The sequence below is a fragment of the Leuresthes tenuis genome, unplaced genomic scaffold, assembly GCF_036924035.1.
Source record: "Leuresthes tenuis unplaced genomic scaffold, fLeuTen1.0.hap1 SCAF_15, whole genome shotgun sequence".
Taxonomy (NCBI): Eukaryota; Metazoa; Chordata; class Actinopteri; order Atheriniformes; family Atherinopsidae; genus Leuresthes; species Leuresthes tenuis.
Genome location: NW_027325369.1, coordinates 29304001 through 29327812, shown reverse-complemented (window position 1 = coordinate 29327812; position 23812 = coordinate 29304001). Strand labels below are relative to the sequence as shown.

At 39.3% G+C, this 23812-nt stretch overlaps 1 protein-coding gene across 1 annotated transcript in view; it reads right to left on the bottom strand.

The window, feature by feature from the left end:
* The window catches only part of alk (ALK receptor tyrosine kinase), a 398068-nt gene that overhangs the window by 205644 nt on the left and 168612 nt on the right, over positions 1–23812 (bottom strand). The window contains exon 3 of the mRNA XM_072364756.1: positions 19704–19856. Coding sequence (XP_072220857.1) covers positions 19704–19856 — 153 coding nt within the window. The remainder of the gene's footprint in view (positions 1–19703; positions 19857–23812) is intronic.

The window sequence follows — 23812 nt, the reverse complement described above, 5'->3', positions numbered from 1 at the left end:
TAAAACTTAAGACTTCTGCTAACACCTTCTGTCTTGATTCCTTTAACACTCTAGCATGCCTAACTTGCACTTACGTACACTGCTGCACTTATTTGGTACAGCTGCACCTGTTCTTGTTGTAATCTGTCATTTAAATAGATTCAGCACTACTACACTGAAGCTTGACTGTTGTCCATCACAAAGTCGTTTTGGATAAAACCATCTGCTGAATGACTAAATGGAGAATTTGTTGGATTCTCTTTTAGTACCTTGGAATGCTGTTTGCTGTGAACTGGCACAATATAGATAAACTTGAGCTAGATTTTGATTAAACAGTCCAAGAAGGCCACAGACCAAATTTTAAGATCAAAGACATAAACAGCTTATTTTCTGCAAAATTTTCAGGAGATCTACATTAATCCGTCAAGTCAAGAAAAATTCTATATATAAACTACATTTATCCATTTTCTATACCTGCTGAAACCAATTTAGATCTGAGGCTGGAGCCTATCCCAGCTGTCATTGGGCGAGAGGCGGGGTACACCCTGGACGGATCGTCAGTCCATTACAGGGCCACATCGAGACAAACGAGACACACTCACTCCTAGGGACTCCTTAGAGTCACCAATTAACCAAACATGCATGTTTTTAGATGGTTGTAAGAAACCAAAGTACCTGGAGAGAACCCACACATACACAAGGAAAACATGCTAACTCTGCACAGAAAGGGCCCAGCTGGGATTTGAACCAGGAACCCTCTTGTTGTGAGGCTAACCCCCACACCACGGTGCAGCCTCTACATACAGTTATTAACACTCAAAACAACAAGGAATTTATAGGGAAATTCAAGACATGTAGTGGCATGATTTAGCTTTTCTCACCTTCATGTTAAAAAGCAAGGCTGTGACACCACGAGTCCAAAGTGTTGCGTGTTTGAAAGCACGATATACGTCATCTTGAAAATAAAGAGCTGTGTAGAGTAGGAGATGGCCTGTTGCACACTATCACATCGAGTCACACTCATCTCAATATACACACAGCTGAAGATGAATCTCATGTTGGTTCAAGACTCCAAGTGATAACAGAGAATCAGCTCACCCCCTGGTATCTTTTTTGTCTCGTTATTAGCTGGGATGTCCTACTAATCAGAGTCTTATTACAGATGCGGTACTGTGCAGAGTTCAGATGTTTAGATTCATATCAAGAAATATCATGAGAAAGGCATCCGAACCCAAATTAATTCTCAGTCACAGCAAATATTGATCTAATACAAGTTTTGCTTTTGGCTTCAGTTTATTTGAAGGTAAATTAAAGATAAAATCATGTGTGGCATTCTTGATAAGAGTGTTTTCAGTGGTTCAGAGGCAATATCAGTGCATTCAATTCACCATTTAGCTGCTGGTCATACATCAGAATTCAATTCTCTGCAGTTACACTTTTCTTATTGAGATAAAGTTTTATTTATAATCGGTTAATTAGTTTTGATGTCAACCATGTTTCACTCATTGAGGAGAAGCAGGTGCAGGCTTGTCTTCGGGTCTTTTTAAGGACTATATTTGAACTCTGTTTTCCTCGGGTCTTTTCATCTCTGGATGCCTCTCTCTGCAGATTTTTCTGTCTCCTTTTATCCTTTTATCTTTTTTTTTTTTTACTTTTCAGGATACCCTCATGTGTGTGAATGATGGTTTGCCACATACAGTGCATAGCGTGTAAATATAATACACATGTAGAGCTTAGTGTTACTCCACAATGTCTACTTGGGATCTTATCTTTATATGAGAGAAGCGTGTTATTCAAATGTGTTCATTTACAACCTAAATGCCAAATAGGTTGGGGCACCTTGGGACAAAACAGATTGCATTGATCTGCAAATCTATACCAATATTTCATGTTGAAAGTGTGTTATTTTATCATTTCATGTAAAAACATTAACTTATCATGAATTCGATGGTAGCAACACATCTCAAAAAGGTTGGGAATGGGGCAACAAGAGGCTGGAAAATGAGCGGTACAGCCAGAAGAACATGTTGCAATTAATGAGGTTAATTGGCAGCAGGTCAGTGACTTAATCGGGTATAAAAAGAGCACCTTAAAGAGGCAGGGACTCTCAGAAGTACAGATAGTGGAGCAATTTAAAAGTAGTATCCCGTTTTGAAGAGACTTTTCATTTTCAATCATCTATAGTATATAATATCGTCAAAGGGAGTGTGCTCAAGGGACACACATCAAGCAGGCAGAACTGCATTAAAAACAGACAACTCTGTCATGGAAATCACAGCATGGGCTCTGAAACATTCCCAGAATTAATTGTGATCACAATTCACTGTTTCATCCACAAATGCAGGTTAAAGCTGCTGTCTTCTCTGGATCAAAGCTCATTTCAAATGGACTGAAACATGGAAATCACGAACCTCGCATCCTCCAGACTAAAGAGGAGAGGGGCCATATGGCTTGTTCTCAGTTCAAAAGCCTGCATCTCCGATGGTATGGTATGGTGGGGCATTAGTGACGATGGAACTGGCGAGCTGTACACCCGCAAAGGCTCAATCAGAATAGAGAGGTTACTGAGCCTATGGCACTGCAGATGTGCTTGAGGATAAGCGCATGACTTCAACAGCATAAGTGTTATTCATTGAATTGTTCATTTTGACAGATTTATTCATTCAATTAATCTATTTGTAACCCTAAAACAGCAACAGAACTTTTTATCTTTCACCAGTTTTATGTCATTGTGCTTTCAGGGTTTGTGCTCAGCACTTGAAACAAATATGGACCATTTGATTTGATGTAAGGTTATTATAATTATTTTAATTATCTTAATCCTTCAAAGCTGTACAACAATTAGCTACACGAGTATAACGGCTTCTATTCATATTTCAAGGTTCTTTCTTGCACTAAGAGAAAAAAACAAATGAAAAAGAAAACCTTGAATTTGTGGGTCTCTTTAAAAGTTGTCTTATTTTCAACTTATTTTGTTAATTATTTCTTGCCACAGCCATCAATTGAGATCTGATGATGTCTTTTTTTAAATTAGTTACTTTGAGTTGTCAGCTTGGCTTCCTTTTATCCTCCATCTTTGCACAGATATTAATCTAATTTTGGATTGTACTTCGGACCCTAAGCAGACATCTTCTACCACGACAAACTAACCGTGAGAAATCAGTGCTGTACCTCATCTTAAAGATGGCAAAAACAACTTGACATAATTCTAAATTGATCATTAACTCAATCATCACTCAAATAGTATTAATCTGAAGATTGCAGTTTTTACAACAACCTCTTTGTTGGTATGTTTTCCTCATCATCCATCAGATGTGTTTGGGTTTGAGGGTTCTTTAATATATTTCAGCTGTTCGTAGGGTTGCACTTATTCAGTCAGAGACCTCAGATCTTGTTGGATTATGCTGAAGCCGCTGTCCCCCATAGCTGTCATGCTCTTATTCTAATGGGAACACTTTGGATTGTACTTTCCACATCTGCTCCTGTTGTTCCACTCCTGCTTCTCCATTTCCATTGCAGCTACTGTCCTCAGGTCTGTATTAACCAGCACTAAGTCTGGTTGGTTGGCTAACTGCTGAACTTTAGATCTCAAGGGATCTTAGCTCTGTTCCATAATTGGCACAGATGTCCTTGCATGATATTCTATCCACTTGGTTAGTCCCAGGGGTATCTTTGCACAGTCTGCACCTTTGGTCTTGACTGATCCCTCCATGGCTCTGGTGCTTAGGGACTGTTCAGGTCATTACAATGAGTTCCACCGATTTGTGAACCTAAAGAAAAAACGCTCACACAACTTAGTTTTAAATAACGCAGGTGCACAGTCGTGAAAGAGTAAAACTTATAGCATACTGGCACTCATGATGTAGAGTCCTTACGTTTATTTTGAACAGGAAAGAATAGATCATTTCTCAACTGTAGTTGGAGTAATTTGTCTAAACTGCAGTATTAACTTTACTGTGAAATATTTTCAGTATGTATTTGCTTGCCAGAGTTTTGATAAACCAAGCACTTCTATAAAGAAAAGGGACATTGCAGTACAATTCAACAACTTGACTGAATGAGGCTACAGTAAGTGCACAGCAGATCCCTGAGTGGTTACTGTCAACCGAGTTTTAATATAGAGGTTGTTTGTTCAGGTTGGTAATCTCATCACACAGAAGAAACAAAGGGATTAAATATCCACTTTAATGCTGAAGTGCAGAAGACGAAATATTCTTATGATCCTTAGCTGAACTGATGCTGGAGGCAGCAGTTTTCTATTTAGCAGGGCAAACCCTGAAAGAACAAAGGAATGTAAATATGGCAGGAAACTTGTACAGACGTGGGCCTGCAGGACATCTACAGTAACACTGAACAAGAGTTACAGCTGCATCTAACTATACACAGGAGTCTCTTTTTATAGGTGTGTGTTTAAATCAGTTCTGTAATAAGTAGCCTACATTCTCAAAATACAGAGTACACTGAGCTCCAACTGGGAACCAGTTTGAGGTTAGATAAGAGTAAGATTGCAGGGAAACAGCAGCAATCCTGTTTGTTTACACTGCACCCACACATTTACCTTCTGCACCTCCTATACTGTTTATTCCATGCCAAGATTTTAAATCACTCTGCCACATTTAATGGTTTGACTATTGAGATGTAGCTTCATATACCGCACATTCGTATAACTGAGTACTTCCATTTTGTGTTATTTTCACATCCACTACTTGTATGAGTCTGGAGATTGTTCCTCTTTTGAATCAATCCAGCTGCCCACACTGGCAGTGTGCTTAAAGTAGACCCCAAAGCATTCTTCACAGTTAATACACTCATTCAGTCTGACCCGGAAATCATTCACAAAGAAATATTTTGAAGGAGGTCTCAGTTCCTATGAGAAGAGATAGGATCAAGGAGAAAGGCTATAAACTAGGACACATTGGAGTATCCTCTGCGTATGTAATTTCGTATGCAACCACGTCTGAAAGTGGAGTGACACAATCCACATTGTAGATATATACTTTGTCATACATTAACTCGTAAAGAACTCCATCCATCCATCCATCATCCGCCGCTTATCCGGGGGTCGGGTCGCGGGGGCAGCAGCTTGAGCAGAGAAACCCAGACGTCTCTGTCCCCGGCCACTTCCTCCAGCTCTTCCGGGGGGACCCCGAGGCGTTCCCAGGCCAGCCGAGAGACATAGTCTCTCCAACGTGTCCTGGGCCTCCCCCGGGGTCTCCTCCCAGTGGGACGTGCCCGGAACACCTCCCCAGGGAGGCGTCCAGGGGGCATCCTAACCAGATGCCCGAGCCACCTCATCTGACTCCTCTCAATGCGGAGGAGCAGCGGTTCTACTCCGAGCCCCTCCCGGATGACTGAGCTTCTCACCCTATCTCTAAGGGAGAGACCAGACACCCTGCAGAGGAAACCCATTTCGGCCGCTTGTATTCGCGATCTCGTTCTTTCGGTCACTACCCACAGCTCGGGACCATAGGTGAGGATGGGAACGTAGATTGACCAGTAAGTAGAGAGCTTCGCCTTCTGGCTCAGCTCCCTCTTCACAACGACGGGTCGGTGCAGAGCCCGCAACACTGCAGACGCCGCACCGATCCGCCCGTCAATCTCCCGCTCCATTCGTCCCTCACTCGTGAACAAGACCCCGAGATACTTGAACTCCTCCACTTGGGGAAGGATCTCATTCCCGACCCGGAGAGAGCATTCCACCTTTTTCCGGCTGAGAACCATGGTCTCGGATTTGGAGGTGCTGATTCTCATCCCAGCCGCTTCACACTCGGCTGCGAATCGCTCCAGCGAGAGCTGAAGGTCACGGCCTGACGACGCTAACAGAACTCCTCATAAATAATTTAATGCAGTTGTAGGCTGCAACAAAACAATGGTTAGATGATGCAGTTGTGTCAGTAGTCATGTTTAATTTACGTTGGTTTGAAGCAAAAACTTGTAAAATGCTCGTCCCCTCGTCTCCTCTTTCTCGTGTCTGTCCTCAGCTCCTCTGTTCACATCTCTGGTGGGATGGACTAAGTCAAGAAGAGAAAGGATTGAGTTCATGCATGTTGGAAAGCCAGGTGAAGGGTGATGTGATCTAGAGCTCAACATTTCTTAATGCCATTAAACAGAAGACAACACAAGGTTGCATTTAGATATTCCATCTTCAACTGTCCCGTATGTTTGCTAAGTTTGTCAATCATGAGTTCCACGGCCTTGAGAGACAAACAATCACTCGTGCAGCTGCAACCAGTTCTGAGATACTTGGTATCTGTCATTTTAGGACTGTAAGGCCAAGGGCGTGCACTACAAAACAACTTCAACATAATTATTAAGCTCTAAATAATCACATTCATACTAAGCACTGTCACAGTGTCACTATGCTGATGAAGGGTCAGCATTGGCACTAGATGACCAATCATAAACATGGATTTAAAGCTGCTTGTTTCTGACTAGAATGAGCTATAATGCAAAACAAATATGATTTATTTAAAGATATAATAAAGGTTAAAAGCAGGTTACTGTTGCCAAAACTAAGAAGAAAAAATGGCAAAAGTTATGCGTAACATCACGGCCCCATCATTAATTTCATCAGTGTGTGGGGCGAGTGTATTCTTATACTGAATGAGACAAATCTAGGCATCTTTAAGATCCAACAGAAGTGATCAAATTCGAGCAAGTAAATAGGCTTATATGCAAATGTCTTAGTTGGAAAATGAAATATAAAAACAAAATAGTGACAAGATATACTTTTCTACTTGGGCCAGGGATGTAGAGTCTTTAGAAAATGTTCAGGATGTTACAGACAATTCAATGCAGTCACAAACCTGAGGAGGGAGTTTGAGAAAAGGCTAAAAACAATCTTCTAGTTCAGTGATTACTGTCACTTTTCATGTCAGCGACTTTAGTCAGTGTCTGTTTTAGATATGAAGTTCTCTGTGCCAACGATCTGCATCTCTCTTTGCTGTTTTAATACTTGAAGGCCAGATAATGCCATGTCTGAACCTTCTCTGCAGTCCAACTCCTCAGTGAAACACACATTTTCATGCAAAGCAACACAACTTGATCTAGAGCAGGAAAGAACAACCTGACACTGAAAACCCAGAATGAAACCTGAATTTACCTCAACATGACAAAAAGCTGTTTGTGAACACCTGTGAGGCCAGTGTTCATAGCTTCCTTATGACCAGCAAATTATCCTTTTAATAAGCAAAACACAGGTCAACATGCTTAGAGGACGGTACCATGAAATTTTAAACTGTTTAAAAGTACCATCTGAGTACACAATAAAAAGTATCCACACAATTCATTTTAATCAGAATCAAATTAATATTCTCATTAATCCTCATTAATATTTGCAAATCTATTCCATTACGAGTTCTACTCTGACTGATTCCTTACATTTGTTGCATATAGCTATTTGAATTATTATTTTTCATCATTAGCACACTACTTTCTTATGGCGTCGACTGCTTATTTTGCTCATTATATACCTTCCAGAATATAGTAACAAAACCATTTGCACATAAAATAACATTCATTGGAAGGTGTCTGTGAGTGTGAAAACCAGATGGACTTTGTTTTGATGAATAAATAATGTTTTTGCAGTTGCTGGGGGTGACTACAAAGAACGGCCCTTTAAACACAAAAGAAATGCAGTGAACTTTGTTTTGATGGAGGTGTTTAATGAATAATCTGCAGTGGAAGTCAGCATCTCTCCAAGCAGCATTTGACTTTTTTTTTCCTGGAGAAGTTCACAACATTAAATAGCAAACAAGTCAAGTATGAAAAATGAATCACAAACCAATACACATGCACAAACAAAGGCAACAGCCACAAACTTAATCAATTCAACCACGACCACGTAATTCAACAAAGGGAGGTGCATATTTAATGCATTTTTCACATCAAGAGTGGCTCAGTTTCCTGAAAACTAATTTAAATCCTTTTTTGCGTGTCAACACAGTAGCGATACTCAAAGAATTTCCATTGTTAGATGCCTGGAAGGGGTTGTGCTCAAAAACAACTTGGATTACAGGCAAAGAGAGCGATTTAGTAGAGAGATGTGGCAGACAAAAACTGGTCTACCTGTAGGGCCCTATAAAATCTGTTAAATTTTTTCCTAAATTCCGGTTCAATTTTTCCCCACATTCGTTTTTTTAGTTTTTTAATTTTTTGAGAATTCAGTTTTTATTTTCATTTTATGCAAATTTAACCCAGAGACAGTGAATTAAGTACTGAAATGTAGACAATATATTCAGTTAATGCTTCCACACATAACCATGATAAAAACATGGCACTATTTTTTGTGTCCAAACAGAACAGTCCTTTTTGTTTTTTTCCTCGAGATCTCAAATAAATTGTTTTGCTATCAGGGGAAAACGAGGACAATGATCTTGTTATCACGGGAAAACAGGTGGAATAAAATGTATGTATGTATGAACCTTTAGGGATTCCGTAGATTACTGCATTTATAATGAATTCAGTTTTAAAGTCAAATTCTGTGATTTTATAGGGTCCTACACCTGTGTCATTAGTATTTATAAAAGACAAAATCTCACTGACACACAACTTTGAGAAACTAGCAAGCGACACATCACAGTTTGCATGGTTGTCCTAAATCAAGGATTATGTAAAATTTTCCTCAAAACCTTACAACTAATGAATGAAATTAACATCAGGACTTTGCCACTGTCCAAAGAAACAGCCGTAACAATCAAAAATCTAAGGAGTAATCCAGTATTACAGTGAAATGAAGCGCAAGTCTATGAGTTTTTACCAACTGTTGTAATCACAATACTGCATTATGGAAAGCCAAAAAGCTCAGAATTTTCCAGCTTTGTCCACGGTTAAAACTCCAACCATTGTCTACTTTAACGACCACCTGGTAGGAATGAAGTGTGCTTCAGATGTTTTTATGTAATATCAGTGATTTTACACATTTTGAAGAAGTAGTAAGTGGGAAAAACTACCCACAGCTAGCGTCTTTCATTGTCACATTCAAGGCTTCATTTAGCCTGAAAATATACCTGGTTGCAGACATAACTGCCTGGTGAAAGTGAGGCATATGTTTTTGTTTTTCTTACACTTTACAATAAGGGACACAAAGGTAGTTACCAAAGAGGAAGTAATGCTTTTCTAAAGTTAGAAAACATTAACTATTCTGATTAATTTAAATTGCAATAAACACATTTAAACCAAATACCCAAAATATTACTAGATAAAGTATCAGCATGTCCAACGTGCACGGTGGATGTGGGACTTCTTTCTCTTTAAATATTAGTTTAAGCAACACAGGCAAAAGTCATGTTGCACTTCTTCAAATAACTGCTTTCTGCTTGGCTGGTGAGAGATATTTGTTTCACTGTTTGCAATGTTTAATCAATTTATCTCTGGATCATGTCACCATATTTATTTCTTATGAGGAAACACTGTAGGTTAAAGCATCAACATAATTCACAATCACTTCTGATTCTTCCACTCTGCTTTCTACCGCAACACAAGTTTGATCTGTGGGACTTTTATCTCCTTATCCTGCATTTCTTAGCAGTGCTGTTGCATGCAAAAGATCTCAAAACAATTTCAACACCCAAAACCCATACAGTTTGAATTTTCCTCTTCAAAACGCAATATCAAAAAGCAAATGGGCTTGATATGAGAAAAACACCAGTCCACAGATGCTACTCTTTATATTTCTCTGAAAGGAATCATGTTATGCTGCAAATTTACTAAGAAACTACTTGACATTAAAAAAAGCAGACTTTTTTATGTCTTTGGCAATGGCAACAGGTCCCTGTGTTTCCGAGCATGTCTGCAGGTCTCACACGATCAGTTTTTCCACATCAGTCAATCAAACCAGGGTTTAAGACACAAACTGAGTGACAAATATTACCCATTTGTGCAGCTCATCCTTTCTTCTTTTACCATCACTATCCTCACTTCATCACAGGCTGACACTGTTTCTGGCAAACTACCTCCCAGGATAATAATTACTGGTGTAAAGTATGGAGATGTTGTCATTCTCTATTCTCTCACGCTTTAATGAAATACAGTTAAAGACAAATAAAACGGAGAAAGCAATTAGAAGTACAGCCCACCTTACAGAGAGAAAGAAAAATCTCATTATCTCCAGGTTCATTCTTATGTAATTAGGATACAGTCTGCACACTATCCAATTAGTGTTCTTGTGCTACGTTGTTGACATATTGACATCTGTTGTCTTGTACGTGTATTCATAGGTGTATTGTTCGCCCGTGGTTTTTTATTCTCATTGAGCCTGCTTGTCTTCACCGCCTGTCTTGCGACTTGCCTGTTTTTGTGAGAAAAGTCAGTGCATACCGTCAGTTATCTTGTTTCCTAAACATTAAAGAGCACATGGATTGATGGTTGCATGTTGAGTAAGCACTACAGCACAAAAGTGGAATCTCAAGTTGGAGTTAAAACCCAGAACTCTGGTGTGCCCATTTCCTATGCATTCCCTTGCCACAAGGCCACAGAAGTAGATTTCTTCCTCTGATATTAAGTGGATCCATTTTAACTGCCAGGTGCCCCTCACTTAGTCTTGAGTGGATCATCGATCCTTAAAGGTCAGATCGATTGGTTTCTTGAGGGCCAATGTCTTCTACTTAATCCCGTACCCATATCCTGCCTGCTGCCAAGATATCTGTCCTTACTCAATCAATCAGCCTATTGATCCTGACCTGAACACGAGGGCAATGAGGATGTGTGTGTGTGTAATGTTAAAGTAAGCTGGCTCAGACTCACATTCATCCTCGGAATTACCCAGACTTTGTCAAATTATGTGCAAAAGTTCAGCCAGTTTGTGCAATCAAAGTTAACTCACGCTCACGGAAGTTCAGAGAGCTTCGTGGAGGTCTGGGGTGATGTTTTGTGGGTGTGGAGATACATGCGACTCTTTAGTCCCCCACATGACTCACAGATTAATTAACTTTGGTTAATTAGGCTGTCTTGATGGTGGCTCATGAAGGTTAACTTTTTTTTTTTTTTTTGCATACTTTTCGCCCAAACCCCCATGGCTGCGATCAGATGTTTTTTGGTTACATGCAGACGTGAGTTGAGGCTCTGATTCATCCACTTTTGCTTAACTGCTGTGATGAATCCACAGAGCCCAAGACAAGAAGCATGATGATTTTGTCATCCATTTTCAAACCAGAAATGTTTGAACGAAAATATCAGCTTACACCAAGACGGACAACCGATGTCAAAGCCACGAAGGGGATATGCTGTTATTCAGCTGTTAAAGTGGGCCAGGGTAATTAAGAGTTCAGGGTAGTAAATATATTATTGAAACAACATGGCAAGTTAAAAGTAAGGAGCTCAATCTAGTGCTGATACACTCCATTGACCCTCCATTTACAGAACAGGGCAGATAATTAAAGAAGGTCAAATTTGGGCCATTTGCTGCATTATTGACAATAGAACAATTGGTCTTCTGATGACACACTTGACAACAAAGACAGAATAGATAAAATAATCTCAAAGGGGCCAGGCTTTCAAGGTTACAATAACTCTCTGGATACAATGTGGTCCTTTAATATCTCTTGGGTCTTAATGATGCAGTAACCTCTATGCACAGTAAAGCTCTCAAGGTTTACTCATTGATAAAGAGAGAAAAGCAACCTGGACTGAGATTTAGCAGCTCATTCTGAGGAATACTTACTGAAAAGGAGGAGATCGAGCTCTGCGGTTCAACTTGAAAGATGGCACCCGGTAGTCCTCTTGATATGTCTAAGCACAGCATATTTTACATGCTGGCAGAGCAAGACATGAAAGCTAGTAAGAAATGACAATAGCAGGTAGAAGCAGTTTCTTAAAAAGTTTTACTAACATGGGAACCCAATGACTTCCATGTGCCATCTCCATAATGTGCAGTAATAATCTTATCTAACGCTACTGCAAAGATCTCATCTTAACAAATGCAAAGAGTAGATGTGAACAATTTCACCCACAGAAGGTCAATACAGCAGTGCTTGTACTCTATAATGTGGCTTGCCTTTTAATACACTGACCCATCATGGTACCTGGCCCTTAACCTCTAACACTAGGTCAGGGGTTCTTCTGTTACCCGACTAATTAGATCATCACCTCTCTCAGACAAGCTTCCGCTGCAGAAACCTAATTTCCCTCTTTGATATCATCCTGGAACAGTGTGCTGTGTGTTTGACTTTATTCTCGTCCTATAATGCCTTTCAGCATAAAATGAACTGGATGACAACAAACTGGCCTCACATGGATTACTGAATATCATCATTACTAGTTACTCTGACAAATGCTTAATCCAACACAATAAAATGAAAAGTGGTGAATAAATATTATTTTTGTCTGTGGCAGATTCTAATAACAGGCGTGCATTTTATTTCTTTTCTGCTCCTCACTGACCGGTATTTCGGGCAGGTTCTTTATTTGTTCACGTCAACCATGCTCATGGCCATTACAAGTTGAGGAAATATAATATATCTACCATAGTTTATCCAAATCATTCCACAACAGAATGAGATGGGATGAGAAGAAAGAATTTAGATGGAAAGGTGAGTTTTTTTTCTTCCCGTTTGTGTTTTGCTTACAAATTTCATTGACCTATGTTGCTGCAAACAAATACTTTTCATGTGCTTAGAAATGTTGGGAATGGAATTTGATGACCCAAAACCAAACAAACTTCAACTTTTATTCTACGGCCATGTGCTCTTGATAGTAAAGAATTTATCCAGACAGACTCATTTAGCTGTGCCCCTTTTTTCCCATTAATCTGATGGCACCCAAACCAGCCTCATCACCGAACAGGCACCACGCTGAATTTTTATGTAAAACACTCAACGACAATCCCAACATTAATATATCATTTTAAGCATGGTGCAAGCCTGAACTGCATGCAGTTACACTAACCTGTGAGTGGGGAATCGAATGATTTTATATAATAAATCACCTTAAGTAGGCATATAATCTGTTTTTCACAGAAATACATTGTAATGGAAAATTAATTCTTATATGCATTGTATTGAGTGTTACTGTGTATAACCTGCAAATGACCGAGCTGCAAGGTACCACCCTGTCCTGTTTTATTAAATTCCTCTTTACAATGGTAGACTTGTTATAATGAGATGGCTGCACTTTAAGGGGGACAATGGTGAGGCTGATATTTACGACTGTGTCTGGGTAACTTCAACTGATGGTTAGGGAGGAAAGGTAGAAGAACAATCAACTATATCCAAAGAGAGCTGTGGATAATATAACTGTGGGCAATATAACTGTCTTTTTGCCTCTGTGGTCAGAGCAACTCTGTATTCTGTACTGTGTTGTTCTCTCTTGCAAGATATTATAATTAAAAGTCTCTTATCTCCTCAGAAGAAAATAACTGATTCTGTGCATTACTAAAATTTCCACCACAACATCAACAGATAAATGACAACCGTGTCCAAATGTTCCTCCTTCGTGGCTCTACCATCATTCAATAAATCCCCAAAGCAATTTAATCCCCCAACAACACCTTATGCGAACAACAAAAGATTTCCTCTTTCCTGGGTTGACATGTCGTGTAGCATCAACATATAATGGACACATGTATTTGAAATACAGCTAATGTTCTATGTCTGAAAAACTTTGCACTTTTGTGGCATTGTGTGAAGCAACAATCCTTTACAACTTTGCTGTTGAGACTAGAGCACTCTGCATGTTAGAGAGCTCAAATAGAGCACATTGCTAATTAAGAAAACATCCTCAGTCAAGAATACAATTATGAGCAATTACTAACATGCACACTGAAAATAACTCAAATACAAACACAGAAAACAAAATTCTCATGGACCAGAATTTGTTGCACTTTCATCAAAGATACATTTAGAGTTTTTCCACACAAACGTTGGCAGCATACAGCGCTTTGATTTAGCCTCCCACCCCTTTCTCTTTCTCACACATGTTGCATCATCTTCCCACTCTTGTACATCGAGTCAATACTTGATCAATATGTGCACGCTATCATGCATGATGGTCTGATCTGATGAGCATTCCATATTAGATCATATTGTTGCAACTGAGACTTTTCAGAGCCTCTTAGCTTTGTTTTTCTTTTCAAACAAAGCAGCTACTGAAGTTTTTTAACAAATGAATACTATCCATGCAGGACAGTTCTTCTCTGGCCCTCTCTGCTTCAGGCACAGTGGGGGGGCTTTGTATCGGGTGCGTTACATAATGATCACCAGGCGTGCTGCTGTTAATTCAATGAACACAGAGTCAGGCGACAGCTGACAAGGTTGTGAATGGGGAATCCAATGATAAACCACCTTAAATAAGCATATAATCTGATGTTCAGAGAAATACATCAACAGATAAATGACAACCGTGTCCAAATGTTCCTCCTTCGAGGCTTTACCATCATTCAATAAATCTCCTGATTTGACATGTCATGTAGCATCAACATATAATGGACACATGTATTTGAAACCCAGCTAATGTTCCATGTCTGAAAAAGCTTTTATGTGGTATTGTGTGCAGCAACAATCCTGTCTTGACATCAGTTTATGGTGTAGGTGAGCCAAGTTTAGTATTTTTCTTCTTCCACTTGTAAAACTCTTATTCAGGCCGTGTGCATTGCCATTTCTTTACCTTATGTATTTTTCCATATTCTACAGTCCAGGTTGCAGATGCAGGGACCAAACCAAAAGTACAGTCCTGCTTCAAATGCCAGGGCCATTTCATTTCAGCTACAAAACAGATAAGTAGAACAAATTGCCTCTCATCCGAAGTAATGGCTCATAATTATTTGCTCAGATAAGAGAGGTTCTGGGAGCAGAAAAAGGCACTGGATGGCTTTTCTGTCAGAGTAGCAAGTGGACCATTGATCTATCTAGATGCAATATCTCTGGGCACAGGTGAAAACAACAAAAAAAATTGTCTTTTCCTTTTTTTTCCTGTCTCATTTTGAATTAAACTTTGATAAATTTTATCTGAAGTGTCTGATAAGGAATCATCCCCTGGTGTATTTTTTTACAACTTTGCTGTTGAGACTAGAGCACTCTGCATGTTAGAGAGATCAAATAGAGCACATTGCTAATTAAGAAAACATCATTCCTCAGTTAAGAATACAATTATGAGCAATTACTAACATGCGCACTGAAAATAACTCAAATACGTACGCAGAAAACAATATTCTCGTTGACCAGAAGTCATAATTGAAAGAAAATAGATGGCTATTTGTTACACTTTCATCAAAGATACATTTAGAGTTTTTCCACACAAACGTTGGCAGCATACAGCGCTTTGATTTAGCCTCCCACACCTTTCTCTTTCTCTCACATGTTGCATCATCCTTCCACTCTTGTACATCGAGTCAATACATGATCATCATGTGCACGCTATCATGCATGATGGTCTGATCTGATCTCTCTGCTTCAGGCACAGTGGGGGGGCTTTGTATCAGGTGTGTTACATAATGATCCCCAGGCGTGCTGCAGCTAATTCAATGAACACAGAGTCAGACGACAGATGACAAGGGTGTGAGTGTGAATAAGACAAGACAATTAAGATATTCTGTTGCTTCTAATCTAATAACAGAAAATAGAAGTATGTAATAGCATCATGGCAAAGTACACCTCCCCGACTCCACAGTTAAGCGACCAATAAAACGTTGGCACGATTTTCCTTGTGAGATAAAGCTTTGTGACCTATCAGGGGACAGCCCAAACAGAAATGCTCTACAAATAGTACAAACAGTGACAGACTACTTGGGCTATACACCCAAAATCCTAAATTCACTTTGGATAGAAACTTTAATTCACTAAGCTACTTTTTAATTGACATAGTTTTTTTTGGCTGTGATATTGGGTTAATTATGTCATTATCTCAAGATAACAACGACTGTTTTGTTGTGATAACAGGTATATTTTGTTAGTTCGGCCTGGTACATTTTGTCCTCGGCACCACAAACAGTGGAGCCACTGGCTGAAGTGGAGCTGTATAAACTCCTACTTTTGAATACAGACACCTGTCTGTGCTCAGGAGAGAGACACTGACTAGGCTCAGTGCAGCACAGAAATACACATGTATGCCTTGACTTAATGCTATAGATCTTTCCCAAACGGTCAGGGCAGCTAAATTTGGTGTTACCACAGGAAACCCTCATTTGTAAGCTCACCATAATAATCCTGTGATCCCAAGAAAAAAAAAAATGGGTAAATTTCTCAAAAAAAGGAGAAGAATGATTTTTTTATGCTGCAAAGCTTTGTCTATCTCGAGATAACAGAATAATCAACTCGTGATATTGACATAACAGCATCAAAATAGACAATTGTGAGTGAGGCTGCTCACTCTCCCTTGTGGTTAAAAGACCAAACAATTTGTTTGTTCTCTTAACCAAATTATTACAGGGATCCATCCATCCATCATCTGCCGCTTATCTGAGGGTCGGGTCGCGGGGGCAGCAGCTTTAACAGAGAAACCCAGACGGGATACTGAGTCTAAAAGTTCCATGATTATGGCAGACAACTGTAGGTTGAGCACAGTCCTCTGCCAAGGGCAATTTGAAAGAAAGTGCTCTAAAATATAAACTGTTCTGCTCCACAAAGTTTCCTGAAATTTGATGTGGTACTGATGTGTAATCTTGCTTAAAAGCACATTGAAAACCAATGAGCATTTCGGCCTAATTTCCTTTTATTTAGATGTAGGTGTAAAAATCCCTGACAGATAAAACTGCATTTTATGGCACATTCTGAAATCAGGCACTCTCCAATATCCTTAAAAAAAAACAAAAAAAACAACTGATGCAAAGAATGAGAGCCACACAAACAATATTTGCTTAACTTCAAGCATCAGTAGTGGGAAATAGGATAAGAGCACGAAGTTCTGTAAGCCAGAGCCAAGCTTCCTCCGCATTTTCTCGGTTTATCCTGAATCCTGCAAAGCTCAGCCCAGCTAAGAAAATCAGGATGACACCCCGAGTTGGCAGATGACAGACGGCCTCAGGGCCACTCTATAACAAACAAAAAAATCAACTGCTTCAGCTATCAGCGTCCAACGAGATATCTCCTCCTGCCAATCAGCCCCGAGATCCAACACACGCTTTGATATTCTGAGTGTGAGAGCGATAAATCAATGTGTAATCGTATTCGCTATTCTTTGGCTACAGAAATGTGGTGCACACAAATTTGCTCTTTTATTCGTCTTTATTTGGACTCCAAATTCACACTCTGCTTAGGAGTTGTCAGAGGTGATTCATTTTCAGTCAGTTAGTGAGACAGTCCACTTGTTAAAGAGTCAGTGTGGCAAAGCACTTCCCTCTAATATCGGAAAAGAAATAACTAATGTGTGTCTCAATCTAAATGTTGTTCATCGTTTTTTAGCCCAGTGCACTTCCGCTTGATGATCTCATTAAATTCACAGCCGGGGCATTTAAGTTGCTTACTGGCCCTACAGGAGGAGCAAGGTGAACTCTGCACAGCAGTCGCATGCAAGAGATGGCCTGGTCAGAAAAACATACAATCAATAGGACTCCGGGATATGATGACATCTGGAGAAGTGAGTTACAGCACTGGTGATGTCATATTCTCTTATCCACATTGTAAACACTATTGATTATTCATTCTTGGGCATCGCTGCATACAACATGTCATATCAGCATAAAGTAGAGATAAGCCGATGTTTATGGTTGCTGGGTTTGTGCTTGATCAGTGTAACCTTTGAGATTTGTCTGCTTGCATCTACACAACTTATCGCTAACTACCAGCACTTTTGGATAAAAGTAACACAGCCCATTTCCAAGCTTCAAAGTTGCACATCTGAGAGCGGATGAGTTAGGTACTGTAGAAAACAGCTCCAACAATTCCTACAGATCACAGCCATTAAGTATTCATCCCTTATTTCCATCCCTTTTAAAACGCACCAGTGAAATGTGTGGAGACAGCAGCTCGCCCAGCTCAATTATTCAAAACGCACCAACTGCATTGTGGCTTACAGAAGATTTGAGCAGGATTATGCACATACATTTCCTTTGTTCTCTGCGTTTCCCACCTTCAGTCATGATCAGCTCCATTTTTTAACTCCCCGAATGGTGCATGTATGCAAGAGTTTTAACTAGAAGTCATAGGATCAAATAGAAGGTTGCAAAGACCTGTTGTCCCCTTAAATTATCATGAGGCATACCATAGACATTTTCAGTGTGATCCCGCTGGTATTGGGGATTTAGAACTGACTCATAATAAATGAATTATTTTCAGTCTTTTATAGCAGTGTAATCCTTTTTCCTTTAATGAGTGAATATTCAGTATTTATATTATTAGTGTTAATTGACTGTCATTCAAAGCATGTATGCACATGTTATTAAAGGCTCATTATCATTTCATATATCATTTTTTTTTTAAAACAAAAGTAAAAGGTGACGCAAAAAAAATATTTCTGAAATTATCTGGACTATCTTCAATGCCGTTGTGCGATTGTTGCCCAGTTAGCCCATGAAAATACAGTGAATTGAGTAAATGTACTGTGATATATGGACAGTTTTAAATCTATATGCACAAAGGATCCTCGTTTTGAGCCGATGGGCAATGCTTAGTTCGAACGTTGGAGTTAGCAGAGTCAACACTTCATTTACAATTTAAACTACATGTGCAGCACGGGCATCATCCCAATCCAACTCGTTCCTCTTACCAGTCAGTATACTTCATTTTTCCAATTACATCCCACACTTCACCCATCGGGTCTCAGGACTTGTAGCTCGTGACAGTAAAAAACATTTAAGGAAATAAATAGACCCTTCTGTCTCCCTCTATTTCACAATCACCTCAGGAGATGAGAAACTCCTCTCATCTCCTGAGGTACAGTATGAAAATGAATGATGCTGAAGGAAAAGGGAAGGCAGGGGGCCTACATTAGTTGCTATGCTGGCTCTGTATATTTAGGCTTTTAGCTGATGAAACTTTAGAAAAAGAAAATCTCAAAAACACTTTAACAAACATGAAACTTTTTTAGTTTTAGAGAAAGACACAGATGTTGAGGACATTTCTCCAACAACAAGTTAGTAAAGATAAAGACAATTTCAGCATCTACTGCTCAGTTTATTGCTAAAGATGAATGATCACAATTAAGAGTGAAACTTCGGTAACTTTGTACATACATTAGACCGCAGACAAAAGATACTAACTAGACAGTATTTCACCTGAAAATGTGTGGCAGCCTCAGAATAGTCTGTTGTTCTACAGAGTTCTTTACATGCTTTTATCAGTTCGCTTCTCTAAGCATACATATCTGATCTATACACAGTATGCAGTTCTTTTGCTCTACAGTCGGGGGCGATGTGAGGTTTAGTGTCTTGCCCAAGGACACTTACGCACATGGACACACTGGTGATTGAACCACCAACCTTCAGCTGAAAGATGCTTGCTTTACCAGCTTTGGTGTGAAGCACCAATAATACTTAAATTTGACCTGGTCTTTCAACAAATCTTTTATTTAAAGGTAGCTAATCAGTGCCACCTTTCTAGAAATCTTACTAGATGCCGTGTCTATCTAACTGTCATTTAAGGGCTAGATAGACAACGCCGAAAACAGGTCACTTTAAAGGCCGATTCCTGGCAAGTTTCTGTGAAAGGAAAAAGTTTCCTGTGACAAAACTTCAGTGGATGCACTAGTTGAAAAAGAAATTAACAGCAATGGATGTGAGTGCAGGACGAGGCACAAATTGCACTGTTGAAAATTGAAATACCCCTGCAAGAGGGGAGACTTGATACCTTCATTCTTACCTTCCTCCCAACCCTGGGGACTTCCTGTTTTCTTGTCGTTTTTCCCGTTCCGTTCCTCCCGCAGGTCTCCGGCTGCCACTATGCTCCATGTGAATTCTGGGGTGTCCTTCAGCTGATGGTCACATGTTCTGCGGCTGCCAGGACACTGGCGATCTGGTGAAATAAACGTTTAATTTACACACAGCCAAAAAAGCACACTCGGAATGTTTACAAAACAAGTATCAGGTATAAGCAGAGAATCTCTAGCAATATATATATAGCTTTAAAGTTTGAGGCCTTATGTATAGCATTTACTAAACACTTCAACACTTCAACTTAATCTCAGCATACTTCAACAGAATCTTATTAATCTAAACCCAGTGGGAAAAATGCTTGTGTGAGCGTTCATCTAATACCAGGCAAATATGATTGGAATAAAAACTCTGCTTCGTCCTATTATGAAACTGAATTTTAATTACATGTACAGCCAGGGGAAATTACAAAAATAAAATACTGCTGAACTGAACATATTTGGCCCTTTTATTATTTAAAATGCACAGTTACTGCTGCTTCAACTGCAGCTTAAACAAAATATTTGGTTTCTACCTACAATGGTCAAAAATAGCTAAGCAAGTAAAATATTACCTGATTTCCTGAAGCATTTCCATCTTTTATGGTCATTTATCACGACAAAATGGAAAGAAATAACCTTAAAGCAAAAGTTTGGGCACCCTGCATGGTCAGTAAATCAGGTAACAGCTTGTAAACACCTTTTGCAGCCAGCGAAGAGTCTTTCGGGTGTTGTTGCAGCAATTTTCACTCACTTTTCTCGAGATTCTTGGGTGGTTCTTTTGACGTCTATCTGGATATTCTTAATGATCTCATAAATGCCAGGCAGGTGAGGAAATAAAGTAGCATCTAATAAACAAAGCCAAGGTGCTGCAGAAGGCAGGGAATCCAGAACACAGAGTGAGGTAAAACACATTGACAGGTTGACATGACCCAACCTAACATGGAGAAATGATGAAAATCTGGCAAAAGACCAAACAAACCCAGCTGTAAATACACAGAGAGACGTAATGGCAAATGAGTAGCAGGTGAGAGCAATCCCAAACCAAACCTTTGAGTGAATCGAGAAGGCACACGAACGCGCAAAGGATGCAAACATGACAAAATAAAACAGGAAGTAAAGCTAACCAAGATGCAGAGGCTAAACCACTGGGGAATAAGAAGCTAATCACTCAGTTTGTGGATTATTTCATAAAAGATGATATGTAGTTTAAAGTGTCAAGAGGGCCTGAAAAAGGGAAATCAGGTCGGAATTTGGCATTGTTTTCAGTATACATAATTCTTCAACAAACAGTAGATAGAGGTTTATATTGTAAGAGTGCATTTGTGTCTCTAAATGTAGATCAAATGAAGGTAATTTACTGCACTTTTACTGTACTTAATACTCTTGTTCCTGATAGAAATCTAGTATTTTTTGGATGCCATCAGGGGTCTTCAACCTTTCCCTCATATATCCAAACAGCTGTATCAAAGGATAATACGTCAGCCGGAAAAATGTATCCCAACAGACTGGGAAACTCCAATGTGATTGGCATCTGTTATTCAAATTGAAAAATGACATTTATACGATTTCAAATCTCACTGTGAACGAGGAAAATGTTGCATTGAGAATTGTATGGCTAAGCACCATTTCTTTTTCACAAAGGTTTAGGAGGATTGTATCGGAGTGTGTATAGGATGGGGTTTGGATATTTATTTTTATTTGTTTGGAACCAGGAACCAGGAACAAGCTCAATGCTAAATGTGGAATTAAAGAGCAGAATCTATAGAGTTCGAAAGTCTCACAGTACCTTATGCCACTAGGTTTTTATCCTGTAATAAAAGCCATCCCTTTTTCAGCTTCAGGCTTTTTTAGTTTTATTGTTACCGGTTACATATTTCCTCTTATTGTTACAAATCCCAGTATTTGTAGCTGAATATCCATTAGTTGGATATTTAGAATAACGTGGCAGCTAACAGAACAAGAAGTAATGTATTTTTAGCAAATAACTCCCTATTTTTACTGCCAGTTGCTCACATTTTTACTGGGAATAGTTCAGGACTTTGTACTAATGCAGTGTTCATGTAAAATGACTGCTGTCAAGCAATGAGCCAGTGCAATTGGAGTTAAAGTGTTATAAAACCAAAAGAAAAGGCTTGAAAGGGAACGTTAAGGGTCTACTCTCCTCCCACTCATCCTCTGCCCGTCTATCTCTGCTTTCATCTGCTCCTCACTCCCCGTGGACAAACCTCATGTAGGCCCATCCCTGTGGTTTGGTAAATCACTGTTTGAGATAGCTTGGTCACTTTCAAATGACTTCTCACACTGGGGCTCTGCAGGAGCGGAACCAGAGAATTGTATAATCATCCTTCTATCTCCTCTGTGCTTGTCAACCAGTTTCCTCCACAGAGTGACGGACTGGCATTGCATGAACAAGCAACTGATTTCAATAATTAATGACATTCTTCATTGGACTGTGACCACTGCAAAAATATCTGAAACGATGACTGCATTATGCTGATAGTTGGTAAAAAGCTGACGATATTTAACATATCAAATCTTAATGGTGCATTTTTTTGCATGAAAAGTGTCCCACTGAGATTTGAATGTAATGTTTGTGTCAAACGTTCGTATCTGTATCAAACACATCATGTACGCTGCACACATAAAGGCGGCACTATGCTTATTTATCAAAGATGGCTAATGATGTTGTTTGGCATGCAATCATACACACAATATCGACATGATAAATCACATTTACTTGCTGACAGGAGGAGGTTTTTCCAATCCATAACACAGTTTTTCACAATCAGCGCAGTGAAATACAGTCACTGTGATGGAGCCAATTTGTTCAAAGCCCATGTGTTTAAAACACTGAACTACCAAACATAAAGTGGCAGCTCACAGGAGGTGACGGAGGTCTAATGCAGTGACATCCACAGCTCTGCACTACAGCAGGGGCCAGATACATAAAACTGTTTGTACATTCAGGACTAAAACCCTTTTAGGTTAGCTCTCTGTATTCAAATTTTCTTCCATACATCATTAAACTATATGCACAGGCAGTGCCTGATAGTAAATATCACTTCGATATAAGAATACTGTTTACATCACAAGGCAGTAAAGACAGAGGCAGAAGCCAAGATGGTGAGAAATGTAGGGAAATGTAGAAGTAAAATGGATCAGTTCTGGATTCTCAAACATGACAGAAACCTCAGAAATATCAGCAGTAGGTCCTGCAGAAGTCAATCTGAGTGTCATACTTATACATGACCATTACGCTCTGCAGAAGCAGTTTGCACCACCCGGATCCGCAACGCAATCATTAACAGGCCTGCCTAAATGAAATATGCAATGATTTATTTTAATTGCAGTCTATGAAGGGTGCTTGCAGGCATAGGTGTGTAAAGAAAAAACAAATTATAATAATGATGTTAACTTGAAATGAAAAAAAAGCTGTTTTGTTTCAAGTTAAATTGTGTCTTGCCTAATTTTTCTTTCCACTCAGTCATATCAGATTTTTTACTGTTCTGAAAAATAAAAAACACATTTATGTACCGCCTGAGGAATGAGGAAGACTCATTCTCACCAGTTTATGTTTGAGAGAAGTTTTACGGCGTTTTACGTTTGAACTAAATCACCAAAATCTTGCTCGATTTCAATTTAAACTCTCAATTAGGCGAATATGCAGGAAATTCATTTCCCAGTTTGTTTTATCTTCCTTAGTCTAATGTAGAAAGAACGTTATTGGAGCGCAGGATTTCAAAGATCTGGACCCGGGTTTATCCACCCGTTTGGTCAGAACAGGCCGAGCATACCGAGCCATTCACTCTTTGCACGGCTCAGCTCTTTCAAACAGCACCATACTTATATTTGTGAATTATTCTGTCTGCAAATGAGTCGTTTTGTTGTACCCGTTTGAAAACTTGACATATAACAACCATCTTGGGTTGAACTGAACTGAATTGTATTCAGACATTTCTTTCACACTGAAATGAGCAAAATAAACAAGTTGATGTCGTCAAGTTTCCATGACGACTTTCTTCACTTTGCTTTCAGAATATGCAGAACCTCAACAGTA